The sequence below is a fragment of the Ceratotherium simum genome, chromosome 5 (genome assembly GCF_057802395.1).
Source record: "Ceratotherium simum simum isolate JZ-2026a chromosome 5, ASM5780239v1, whole genome shotgun sequence".
Lineage (NCBI taxonomy): Eukaryota > Metazoa > Chordata > Mammalia > Perissodactyla > Rhinocerotidae > Ceratotherium > Ceratotherium simum.
Window position 1 is genome coordinate 58,380,584 of NC_141904.1, and position 12,206 is coordinate 58,392,789.

The 12,206-nt window shown below is 50.3% G+C and overlaps 1 protein-coding gene across 1 annotated transcript; it reads left to right on the plus strand.

Annotated features, from left to right (window-relative positions):
- The first annotated feature begins 471 nt into the window (after positions 1-471).
- LOC147917057 (protein SPMIP1) lies at positions 472-4,272 on the plus strand. Its single transcript, XM_087431747.1, is given in 6 exon segments — positions 472-897; positions 900-1,067; positions 1,070-1,110; positions 1,112-1,199; positions 1,202-1,351; positions 4,055-4,272. Coding segments are annotated over 6 exon segments (630 nt in total). The 5' UTR covers positions 472-833; the 3' UTR covers positions 4,174-4,272.
- Positions 4,273-12,206: the final 7,934 nt, after the last annotated feature.

A 12,206-nucleotide genomic window follows, 5' to 3' on the forward strand; every position in this document is an offset into this window, starting at 1 on the left:
ACAGATGAGGCCATGCAGCTGTCAAGTGGCAGAGATGTGTCCCAGGAGTTGGCGTCCAGAGTCGCCACGGCAACCCCCAGCCATGTGTCCAGAGCTTCCTGAGGCTGGAGATGGGGCCTCTCTTCGGAACCCCTTGGGTGCCTGGCGCACAGTAGGTGTACCTTGGTTTGCTGAATGGAATAGAGTCTGTGGCACCCCATGTGCCACCCCAGGACCCCCTGAGTATGAGGGTGAAAGGCCTGGGCCCTGAGTCCCTCTGGGGCAGAACATGGCCCCCTGCCAGGCACCCTGGGTGGGTTGTGGCTGGCCTTTGCTCCCTTTTCCGGCCTGATCTGTCCTACTGCCTGTGGGGGCCCACGTCGCCCCCCCCCCCAGCAGCCCAGCCCCTCCTCTGCTTGGCAACCCGGCCCTCATTGGCTGCACGTAACCTTAGTTCTTTTTTTGTGTGTGAGGAAGATCAGCCCTGAGCTAAGATCCATGCTAATCCTCCTCTTTTTGCTGAGGAAGACCGGCCCTGAGCTAACATCTATTGCCAATCCTCCTCCTATTTTTTTTCCCCAAAGCCCCAGTAGATAGTTGTATGTCATAGCTGCACATCCTTCTAGTTGCTGTATGTGGGACGCGGCCTCAGCATGGCCAGAGAAGCGGTGCATCGGTGCGCGCCTGGGATCCGGGCCAGGCTGCCAGTAGCGGAGCGCGCTTGCGCTTAACCGCTAAGCCATGGGCCGGCCCTGCACGTATCCTTGGAGACGAGGCACCAGCATCCCAAACATAGGCCGCAGAGCTGTGGACACAATGTCTCCTCCCTCTCCCGCCCCATCCGCCTCCCCGCCATGAGGGATCTGTTTGTCTCCCAGAAGCAAGCCTGCTGGCAGGAGCACATCCGGAAGGAGGCTGCCGCCGAGTGGCCTGGAAGATGAACTATGGCCGCAAGTACCTGAAAGAGGGGCCCACGCCCAGGAAGCGGCTCCAGCAGGCCCCCTTCAGGTCAGCCTTGGGGGCGGGGCCCGTGCCCGCCACCAGCTCCCCTGACAGCAAGGAGATACAGGTTGGACGGCCAGAGACCAGGGGGTCCGGGATCAGCTGTCCAGGGGAGTGGGTGTCCAGGGTACCCCCGCCCAAAGGAGAAGTCTTGGAGGCCCAAATCACAACTCAGGGGCCAGCAGGCCAGACCCAGCCAGAGGGCTTAGATATGAGGCAGGGCCCCCGAGCACCCTGCAGCTGCTCTTTGAAGACATCTCCCACGATGGCCAAGGCCGGGCCTTGTACCTCCGGGAGCGGCATCGGCAGAAGCCGGAGGAGAAGTTTCCGTACCCGATCCTGTCATCCTGGGAGGACGGCTGGCATGTGGGTAAGGGCCACCACCATCTTGCCATTCCAGGCCTTTGGCAGGCAGGCCCGGCCTCCCTCCCCAGCCCCGTCCTTCGTCACCCCTCGCTCACCAGCACATCCTCCTGGCTCACTGCTCTCCAGGCAGGCCAGGCACCTTCACACTGCCAGGCCTTTGCACATTCTCGTCTCTGCATTTGGAATGCTCCTTCTGCCCCTAACTCCTCTGCTGGTTAACTTTCACATGTCACCTCCTCTGGGAAGTCTTCCACGAGTCCTCCAGGCAGATTTGAGTCCACCTTTGTGCTTCTGCAGATTTTTGAGTCTGCAAAAGCACTGGGCCCACTGTGCCACCATTTCTTGAGTATCCATCTGGCCTGCTGAGCCCTTTGGGTTCCAGGATTTCTTAGTTACCTTTATTACTACCGTCCCCGCTCCCAGCTTGGGGCTGGTGCTCAATGATTGTGGAATGAATGAACAAATGTGTGAAATGGACTAGGGAATGAGGCCTTGATGTGGAATCAAGAAGTGTGAGTTCAAATCCTGGCTTCACCACTTCCAAGTTGTGTGAGCTCAAACTCTGGGCCTCAGTTTCCACATCTGAAAAATGGGAATAAACTAGTACCTGCCTTCCTATGTCACAGAGTTTTGGGGAAATCAGGTGGGAAAGCACCTTGAACAGGTATTATCCTCACAAAAGCCACATGAGGTAGGTAGGACAGACATTCAGTCATTCAACATGTGATTCTTTCATTCAGAACAACCTGTAGAGGGAGATCCGGAGTCACTGAATCCCAGCTCTGCCCCAAAATGAGGTAGTCAACGAAGCACAGAAGAGTGACTCAGTTTGAAATTTGGAGGCCTGGGTTTGAATTCTGGTTCATTCATTCATACATTCAACAAATGTTTATTGAGCACCTGATATGTGTCAGGCACTTTTTGTCCCTGGGGACAGCAGAGAACAAGACAGAGGTGGTCCCCGACAGAGGGCCGACAACAAACAGATATATGATGGCATGTCAGGCAGTGGTCCGTGCTACAGAGCAATGCTTTTCAGTCTTTGCTGTGCACAGGAACCACCTGGGGATCTTGTTAAACGTAGGTTCTGATCCAGCAGGTGAGGCCAGGAATGGGGTGAGATTCTGCATTCCCAACAAGCTCCCCGATGATGCTGATGCTGCTGGTCCGTGGACCACACTTTGAGTGTAGAGTCCAAAAAAAGAGATAAACCAGGAGAAGGAGATGGAGACTGAGGGGCTGCTATGGTCAGGGCACGGTGGTCAGGGAAGGCCTGCTGGGGAGGGGACGTTTGAGCAGAGTCCCGAGTCAGATCTACTCCATTGGATTCTTCTGAGAAGTGCCTGAATCCCTGGGCCCCCAGAGCGAGTCTCAGTTCAGGCACTGCACGGATCTCCTCTGTTCCTCCTCACCTGCTCCAGCCACGGGTCCGTGCCCACTGCCCGTGAAGCCATTGCCAGGCGTAGGGTCGGCAGATTGAGCAAATTAAAATTCAGGATGCCTAGTTACATTTGAATTTCAGATAAACAATTTTTTTTTAAATTTTATTTATTTATTTCTTTTTCCCCAAAGCTCCAGTAGATAGCTGTATGTCGTAGTTGCACATCCTTCCAGTTGCTGTATGTGGGACGCGGCCTCAGCATGGCCGGAGAAGCGGTGCGTCGGTGTGCACCCGGGATCCGAACTCGGGCTGGCAGTAGCGAACCGCACACTTAACCGCTAAGCCACGGGGCCGGCCCTAAACAATATTTTTTTAGTATAAGTATGTCCCAAATATTGCATGGGATGTAGTTATATTAAAAGATTATTCATTGTTTATCTAAAATTCATATGTAACTGGGCATCCTGTAGCTTATCCAGCAGCCCAATCATTGGAGCCGGGGGAGCTGATTCTGGATGCCTCCTGGGTAGTAGGGCAGTGCCAGGTTTGGGGTAGAGACAGGAAGACTGTTGTCTTCCATAGTGGTTCTGCTTAAGTCTACAATTGCTCCCAGAATCTCTGGAACATTCTATAAGCTCTGGCCTCATGCCCCTAACTCAGCCTAGTTCAGAGGCCAGATAGGGAACAGATGACAGACCTTCTGCTGACCACTTGTCCCCATGCCCCTACACAGAGACAGGAGCTGCGTCATCCCAGTGGGTGCAAACAGCCATGGGGAAGCGGGGTTGAGGCATTTTCTGGGCCCCAATGGGTCAGCCCCAAATACACATAGAAAGCTCCAGTCTAGTGCTCAACAAATGGTAACTGGTATTATTATTGTTATAACTAATTCAACAGGCAGGATTTGCAGCCTAGGGGCATTTGGGGAGCGAGTTCAGCCTTGGGCAGGACCCTGGAGCACTGGGATGAGTGGGGTATCTCTAGGCAAGTGGGAGAAACAAGGTTGGGGTCGGGATGGGGTCAAATAGTTAACAATTAGAATGACCTGAGGGCCCCCCATCAGGACAGATCCTGGCCATGGAGCCAAAGCAGGGTCCCGAGGTTCCCATGCTAGACCAGGCGGACCCTTTAGTTACCAGATCCTAGGAATGAGTGAGGGTCCTAAGGTAGGGGCCAAGGGGCACCAAGGGCAGCAGCTGTTCCTGACTGTACAGGAGTAGTCAGAGTTCTAACACGCGGAGCAGTTGTAGCAGTGTGTGCCTGCTGATGCTCCGCCCTTTGCGTTGCGCTAGGGCTGGCAGGAGGAGTGGGGGCCCAGCTCACCAGGGGGCGCCATGAAGGACACCAGGGCTCCAACTTATGCCAGGTCCCAGCCCATCACAAAGACCTTTTACATGAACAGTAGCGTGTTCCATTTTCCACGGCGAACAGACCAGCTAATGTGAACTCGCTGGGGGTTCAGAAGCTGCTCCTTCCCTTTCCCACGGTCCGCGTGGACCCTGCAGAGCAGAGATGCTGGCAGCCCCACCCACTCCCTCTGTGCTGTGGAGCCCTGCCTCCTCTGCTGAGCATGGATGGCATGAGTGCTACTCTAACGCGGGTACACCTCTGGGATTCAGAGTGGCCCGCCTGCTGCCTCTTGTCTGCCTTCAGGGACCTCAGCTCCTCGCAGAGCTCCCCACCGCCGCCATCGCCAGCGCCTCGGGGGAACAATGGAGTCTCCAAGTGCTCCAGCAGCAGACCTGGGCAGGGGAGGGGGCTCTCTAAGTTCTGAAGGTGCTAAGAGGTGGGGGGTATCTCCCTGTCCTCACTCTCTACATTCTCTTGAAGGGATCCCTAGCAGAATTGCTTGGTCCCAGTATATCCCACAGTGTAGGGAAGAAGTCGTTTCCATGTTTACTTACTGCTTCTCTCACCCTGCATGGGTCAGGGTTGCCTCACTGCTCTAACAAACGGCCCCTAAGTCCCAGCTGCTAAACCAATAAAGATGTATTCCTACAGCGCAGTGCAATCGGGTATTCAGTGGACCACCTTCCACACGCTGATCTGGAGATCCAGGCTTCTCCTGTCTGGTGGCTCTACCATCTCCTAGGGCCTCAGAGTCCTTCCCTGAGTCCTCTACATCCCACTGGGGGACAAGGGAGGAGAGACAGAGATCTTGGAGAGAACATGCCCACTCAACCACTTGGCCTGGAGCTGACAAATGTCACTTCCTGTCATATTCTATTGGTGGGAACAAGTCACATGACTTCTAGATGTGAGAAGGCTGGGAGTGCTGTGTAACCAGGTGCCCAGGAAGAAGAGGAGAAAAGGCCCCGGCCATCTGGGCCATCTCTGCCACAGTGCCTGATGTGTCCTGTGGCTGCTCTGGGGGTGGATTTGGGCTCAGCTACCACCCTGAACTCAGAAGTCCTCCCCGTATTAGTTTGCTAGGGGTACCATAACAAAGTCCCACAAATCGGGTGGCTTAAAACAACAGAAATTTGTCTCACGGTTCTGGAAACTACAAGTCTAAAAATCATGCCCCCTCTGAAACCTGTAGGGCAATCCTTCCTCGCCTCTTCCTGGCCTCTGGTGGTTCGCCGGCAGTCCTTGGCATCCTTGGCTTGCAGCTGCATCACTCCAGTTTCTGCCTTTGTTGTCACATGGCCTTCTCCCTGTCTGTCTCTGTCTTCACATGACCATCTTCTTTTAAGGATACAAGTCATATTGGATTAGGGGCCCCCCTGACCCCAATATGACCTCATCTTTATGAATTACATCTGTTATGATCCTATTTCCAAATAAGGTCACATTCTGAGATACTAGTGGTTAAGACCTAAACATATGTTTTTTGAGGGGGACACAATTCAACGAATAACACCTCCCTTCTGATAGCTAAACCTTGGTTACTGGGGCTGTCTTGACGGGCCTTCCTCCTTCCCTTGGGATGAGCTCCCTCCTGGAATCCCAGACGTGTCACATGATTGTACCTGGAAGCCTATCCCGTGTTGGTGCGCACAGCATTTCATTGCTTACAAAGCCTTGAGCACGTAGGGAGCCCAAAGAGTCATCCTGCACATAGCTCTTTGCAAAACCAAAATGCTCATGGGCACATCTCGCTTAATTAGGGCACTATGATACCCCTCCACTCCACCTGGTCAAAGAGCAGTCCCTGAGGCTGGCCAAAGAAAGAGCTGGGCAAACTAACAGCTCTTGTGAGGACCACCTCCGGAGGAATTTTCTAGATCTCTCCTGGTCCGCCTCTTAGCCTGAAACTCCACAGAAGAGCTAGGCCACTTCAAACTGCAAATTGAGCTAACTTGCCTGGGTTTCCCTCATCAACTTTGGGAAAGTTCTTGAGCGGGAGAGAGCCAGAGGCAGAGAGCGTGAACAAGGGCGAATGTGTGCGTGTGATTCTGCTGGAACTTGCCCCGCCGCCTTGCATTCTGCGGGTGTTTGACAAATACCTGCAGAACTTAATCGAATACCAAAGAACCCCCTGGGTTCCTCTGGGCACATGTGGTTGAACATAACAAACATTGATCTAGCGGCTCCCGTGGGCCAGGCCTAGGCTGGGCTCCTGGGGCATAAGGGGGCAGCTCCTTGTTCTTGGAGCTCACACAGCACAGAGTGAGAAGGAATGTGATGGGGGAAGATGGGCACCTTTGGAGCACAGAGGAGGAACAAAAGCCAGCACGGCGGCTTGGGGCAGGCTTCCTGAGGGAGGTCACTGTTACTTCTGTCATTAAGTGAAACAAGGCTCAGAAATGCCTAGCAAGTGTCTGGTGCTATATATGTGAGTTCTATTAATTATGATGATGATCTCTATCAGCAGCAAGTCTGCAAGTTGCTTAGAGGAGGACAGGCCGCCACCAGAGCAGTCTTTCTCAGTTGGGATTTTGTGAATAAATTAAGCCCTGCTGGAAATGATTTGAGTGACTATTTTCTCAGTTCTCCCAAGGGTGGTACTCCATAGCTAGCAGCATTCTAGAGGCACGGGAAGGAGGTGGATTCATCACAAGCAGTCGATGTCCCAGGATGTTAGGGCTTAAATCTTCTGGGGGATATATTTATTTATGTACTTAATAAGCACTTATGTGATATTTGCTATGTGATATATGAAATATACGATATTTCCTTATTCCAAGCCTGCACTGTCCAATTCAGTAGTCTTGAGCCACATGTATCCAATTGAGCATTTGAAATATGTCTCATCCAATTTGAGATGTGCTGTAAGTCTAAAAGACACATCAGATTTTGGAGATTTAGTATGATAAAAAACACAAAGTATCTCTTTAATAATTTTTATATTGAATTACATGTTGAAATGACCAAATTTGGATATATTGGGTTAAATCAAGGATTGACAAACTTTCTCTGTAAAGGACTAGATAGTAAATATTTTCAGCTTTGTGGGCCATCCAGTCTCAACTACGCAACTATTCAACTCTGCTGTAGCAGTGTGAAAGCAGGCACGGAAAATACATAAACAAGTGGGCGTGGCTATGTTCCAATAAACTTTATTTAAAAAAACAAATAGTGGGCTAGAGTTGACCCACAGGCTGTAGTTTGCTGACACCCAGGTTAAATAAAATATATTATTAAAATGAACTTTTATTTGTTTCTTTTTGCTTTTTTTTAAATGTGACTACTAGAAAATTTCAAATTACAGATTGGCTCACATGATATTCCTATTGGACAGGGCTAATCTAAGTACTTTACAACTATTAACTCTGAAGGATAACTCTGTTACCCTGGGAGAGGGGTGTATGTGTATGTAGCGAGAATGTGTGAATTCCGATGACAACCTAAAGAGAACGCGTTGCATTGGCTCCGTGGCCCGACTCCCGCACTACTGAGTATGTGCCCCAGGGCAGACCGCCTTGTAGCTGCTTCCTGGGGGTATTAGGACCTGTGCCCTCTCTCTAGGTTCATCCTTTGACTAAAGGCAAGTTCCCTGAAAGACCGCCAGGTGGTGCTGTTGGGCCACAGGGTACAACAGTTGGACCACCGGAAACCTGGACTCTCCCCTGGGCTCTGCCATCCATTTGCTGTGTGGCCTTGGTCCTCAATTTCTTCACCTGTGATATGAGGTTAGACTAGACTAGTGAAAACATAAGTTTTGGAGGCAGACTGACTTGATTTGACTTCTGACGTCACTAGGGCCACATTTTGACTTTCGTGGGCCCTGGGAACTTTTGCCTTCACAAGTCCTTTCTTTCATAAGAAAAATATTAAGAATAAAATTTTTATTTAATAAAAAATGTTAAGAATTATATTTTACAGCTACACTTGTATACAAATATATTAACATTATATATTAAATTTTTTTCAAGCTAAAATTTTAATTCTTCTTATTCTGAAAGAAATTAAAACATTTCCACGGCCCCTAAAAGTACCATGGGCCCTAGGCCCTGTGCCTACTATGCCTCATGGCGGAGTCGCCCTGGGCTCCACTACTCGCCAGCTGTGTGACTACGGGCAGGTTGTTTAACTTCTCTGGGCCTTAGTTTCCTCATCTATAAAAATGGAGATGACAACAGATCCCACCTTTTTAGTGCTGTGGTTGGAATTCAGTGAGACAGTGTACACCATGCCTTCTCAGAATACAGCCTAGCACAGGGCAAGCCCTGGCAAATGGCAGATATTATTAGTTACTTTTATTATCTTTAAAGATATTTTCAGCTCTAATCTCTATGAAACTATTAAAATATCTCAAACAAGCAAGAATCTCAAAATAAATGTCAGAAAAATTAAATGAAACTTCCAGGGTATTTGATGGGGGAAGTAAAAGAGTTCCAGAGAAGAGAATGTCAGCAGAAGGAATTTTTACAAATGACTAACACATATTTTCTCTTGCCACCAAGGAACTCATATGAGGCAGGAACATGGGCTCGTACCAATCAGCGGACCCCGGGCCAGCTGGGGAATATGTGCCAGGTGGGCAGACCCTCGGGAAAGGGGTGTGTTTGCGTGTTTGCGTGGCTGGAGCATTCGTCTTAGAGAAGGGGAGAGTGGCATGGAGTTTTGAAGGCCAGGAAAGCCTTCCACCTATGGAGAGAGGGACATTGTGCTTGCAGGGAAGACGGACAAAGAGGGGAGAGGTGCTTTAGGCAGAGGAAACGGGGTGTGCAAATGCCTGAGGCAAGAGGGTGGAGGGCAAGTTCAAGGAACCACAGGGAGGTTTACCTTTAGTTGGATTTTAAGGTTTAGTTCTTGTGTCCCTGGCGCCATCCCATTTTATGGCCTTCACATTTCTTTGAGAAACTTTAATACACTACAGAGTGCTGTTAATTTTTTAATGCCCAATTTGTACGAGTAAAAATCACTCCCCAACTTGGTAAATTAGGTGTTCTCATCGGGATGGATTTTCTAAAAGAAAAATTACAACAATTCTACGACCCAAAGTCCACTACCTTGTGCTCAAATATTTTCTTTACTTAAAAAAAAAAAAGGATAACTCCATAAGGGCTGTTACCTTTTACTCCAAGATGGCACAGTAGTGCCCCCGGAGTTTAATTAATTCCACAAAAATTTATTGAGCAGGGACTAGGACGGCACAGCTCTGCCCTCATAGAGGCTGTAGGTTGGGGACAGGGAACAGACGTTGCACAAGTAATTACACATGTGATTGGGTTAGGAAGGGGACACACAGGGCACCATGGAAAGATGTAACCAGGGATCCCAAAATAGATTGGAGGGGGCTGGTCAGAGAAGGCCTCCCTTACTGAGCGAGCTTTAAGCTGAGTTTTGAGGAATGAAAAGAAGTTTGCTAAGTGAATGGGGCAGAAGAGCAATCCAGGAGAGGGAGAACAGCACGTGAAAAGAGGCTGGGGAGAGCCGAAGAATGGCACTAAATGGTGTGGCTAGAGTATACAGATGGTTGAAAATGGAGGTGAAAGCCAAGAAATATAGGGCTTTGTAAGCTATGGTAAGGACTTGGGTCCTTATCTAGAGAGAACTGGGGAGCCATTGAGGGTTTTAGGCAGTAGGTAGATAGCATGAGATTTGCATTTTAGGAAGGACATCCCAGTTGTGGAGAAGGGACAGATTGTAGGAGGCAGGATGGAAGTGGTGGGACCAGTGAGGAGGTCACTGAAGTCATTGAACAAGAATCGGTGAGTAGACTGCGGCAGCCCCCTGTGCCCTTGGCCCCATGAGGCCTGGTGTCCGTCTGCAGCCTTGTCTTATTTACGTGGAGACTTGGGGAACCAAGCAATCATTCAGCTAGTGTTCCATTCAGGGCACGCACTGTTTCCCAACTCCATTTTCTCAGAAGAATCGAGTGTGTGTGTGTGTGTGTGTGCGCGTGTGCACACACACTCACACACACATCCTTGAAATTTCCTTAGTTTTACTTAATTTCAGTAGCTTCCCTAAAACCTAAGCTTGAAGCTACTAGTGCCAGGGTCCTGTGGGACTGTGGTTACCCACTCCTCCTCCAAGATGTGCCTGTGGGTAAGTGACATGGGAATGCTGGCTCCTCGCTGTGGCCTCTGCCTTCAGCACCACTGGGTGGAAGCCCTAAGGGGAAGATGCAGCAGCTGATGCAGGTGTGAACCTCTCTCACTCACGCACCCCCCTGGCTGCTTGCCTTTCCTCCCTCCCCAAGAGAAGACGGATGTGGCCTCCAGTTTGTCACCCTTTCCTTTCCTGGTTTGGCAACCGCCCTTTACTCTTGCCTTCTCCAACCCAAGGGAGAGAGAGGAGCCAGGGCTGCTGGACTGAAGAAGCTCCCATCACCCACCCCCACACGGGGACAGGATGAAGGGCACTGGGGCAGAGTGTCTGTGTCTGAGGCAGGAAAGGGATGTTGACGAGGAAGAGAAAAAAACGAGGCCTGGAAGTAGGGGCATCTGCGTTTCTCAAGGCTTACGTGCCGAAAAACTTGCTGTGGTGAATCACAAAGAAATGGAACCTTGACCCAATTACTTGTGTGGAAAAAAGTCATTCTAAATAAGGAAATAAGAGCCATATGTACCCAAAGACTTAAAGCGGCCACCACTTTGATGGAGCAAGTCCTGTTAATAAAAGTACAACCTATTTGTTGAAGGCTTACTAGGTGTCAGGCACATAGCATTTTACATGCATTATCTTATTTAAACTTCACCTATGAGGCTGGTTCTCTTATCCCCATTTTACACATAAGAAAACTGAAGGTAAGTGACCTGCTCATCATGCCACAACTAGTCGGTGAAGCAGAGTGTGGCTCCAAAGTGAGCCTGTCCCCTTCACCACGCAACACCTCTTCTCACTAAGAGGGCTGGGAGAGTGAGTTCACACTCTGAACTCAATAAATAATTAGTGAAAAAAACATCTGGTTCTCAGATCACCTGGGAGCTTGTTAAAAATGCAGGTTCCTGGGCCTTGCCCCAGACATCCTGAGACAGACTCTGGGGGGCTGGGGCCTTGGAACTGGTATGGTAATGGGTCCCCGGGATTCTGGTACACACACGTTTCAAACCCTCTGGACAAAGCCAAAGCTGAAAGGGTGTATACCACAAGGGCATCCACCTTCCTTCCCCCAAAAGCCATGGGAGTTTCTTACCCCAGCCAGGCCAGTTGACACCGAGGGACAGGAGGATGTCTGTGGCTCTGTTAGGTTGTGGCCAGTGACAAGAAGCCCCACTCTATCCCCTCTTGCCCAGCAGAGTTTGCCCAGAATGAGAGCTGGCAGATGGCTGGGGCTCCAGGAAGCCTCTCCAGTAGAGGGACAGAGGGATGTCTTGTCACCGAGGAGGCTGCGGGGTGGCAGGACCAGGTCAGAGCCATGGACAGGCTCACTTAGTGTCTGGTCCACTTCCCCCGCCTCCCCTGCCCAGCACAGGGCTCTTGTCCAGCCCTGCCGCTGCCCTTTGGGGCTAAAGGATGACCCTCCTTTCCGGGATAAGCTCGGGTGTGAATTGCCTGCTTGACCGCTTTGGACCCTGGAAACTGAAGTTTTCCTGGGACAGTAAGCCCTGCTCAGAAGAGGGGGTGACAGAAGCTTTACAGCCCTGCCACCTTCCCCGCCAAGTCCATCAAGACCTCTGAGCTTAATCGGATGTTTGGGGAAATGGTATTCTCCATTTAAGCAGGACCCTTTCGATTTTATTCCCTCAGGTGTAACCAAATTTCAAAAATCAGGCTTGCAGTCTCTTTTTCTTATGTCAAAAGTCACATTGGCCGTGATATATTAAGGAAAATCAAGGAGGGGGACTGTGCATATAGAATGCCGTACTCTGTATTTTCCAAGGTCACACGTGGTGCATATTTACGCATAGACTCTCTGGACAAACACACAAGCTGGTGAGAGCAGTTGCTTCCGAGACAGGAAACTAGGGGATGGGGGTTGGGTGGGCATTCCTCGTGACTGCTTTCTCTTTGGTACTGCTTGCATATTTAGCCATGTTCTTGCACTACCTGAACAAGGAAACAACATAAGGGAAAACAAAGCAAAACAAACAAAAATGGTCGTGGATACAGGTAAAATGGTGCCTTGCTGCTGGACTCCTCT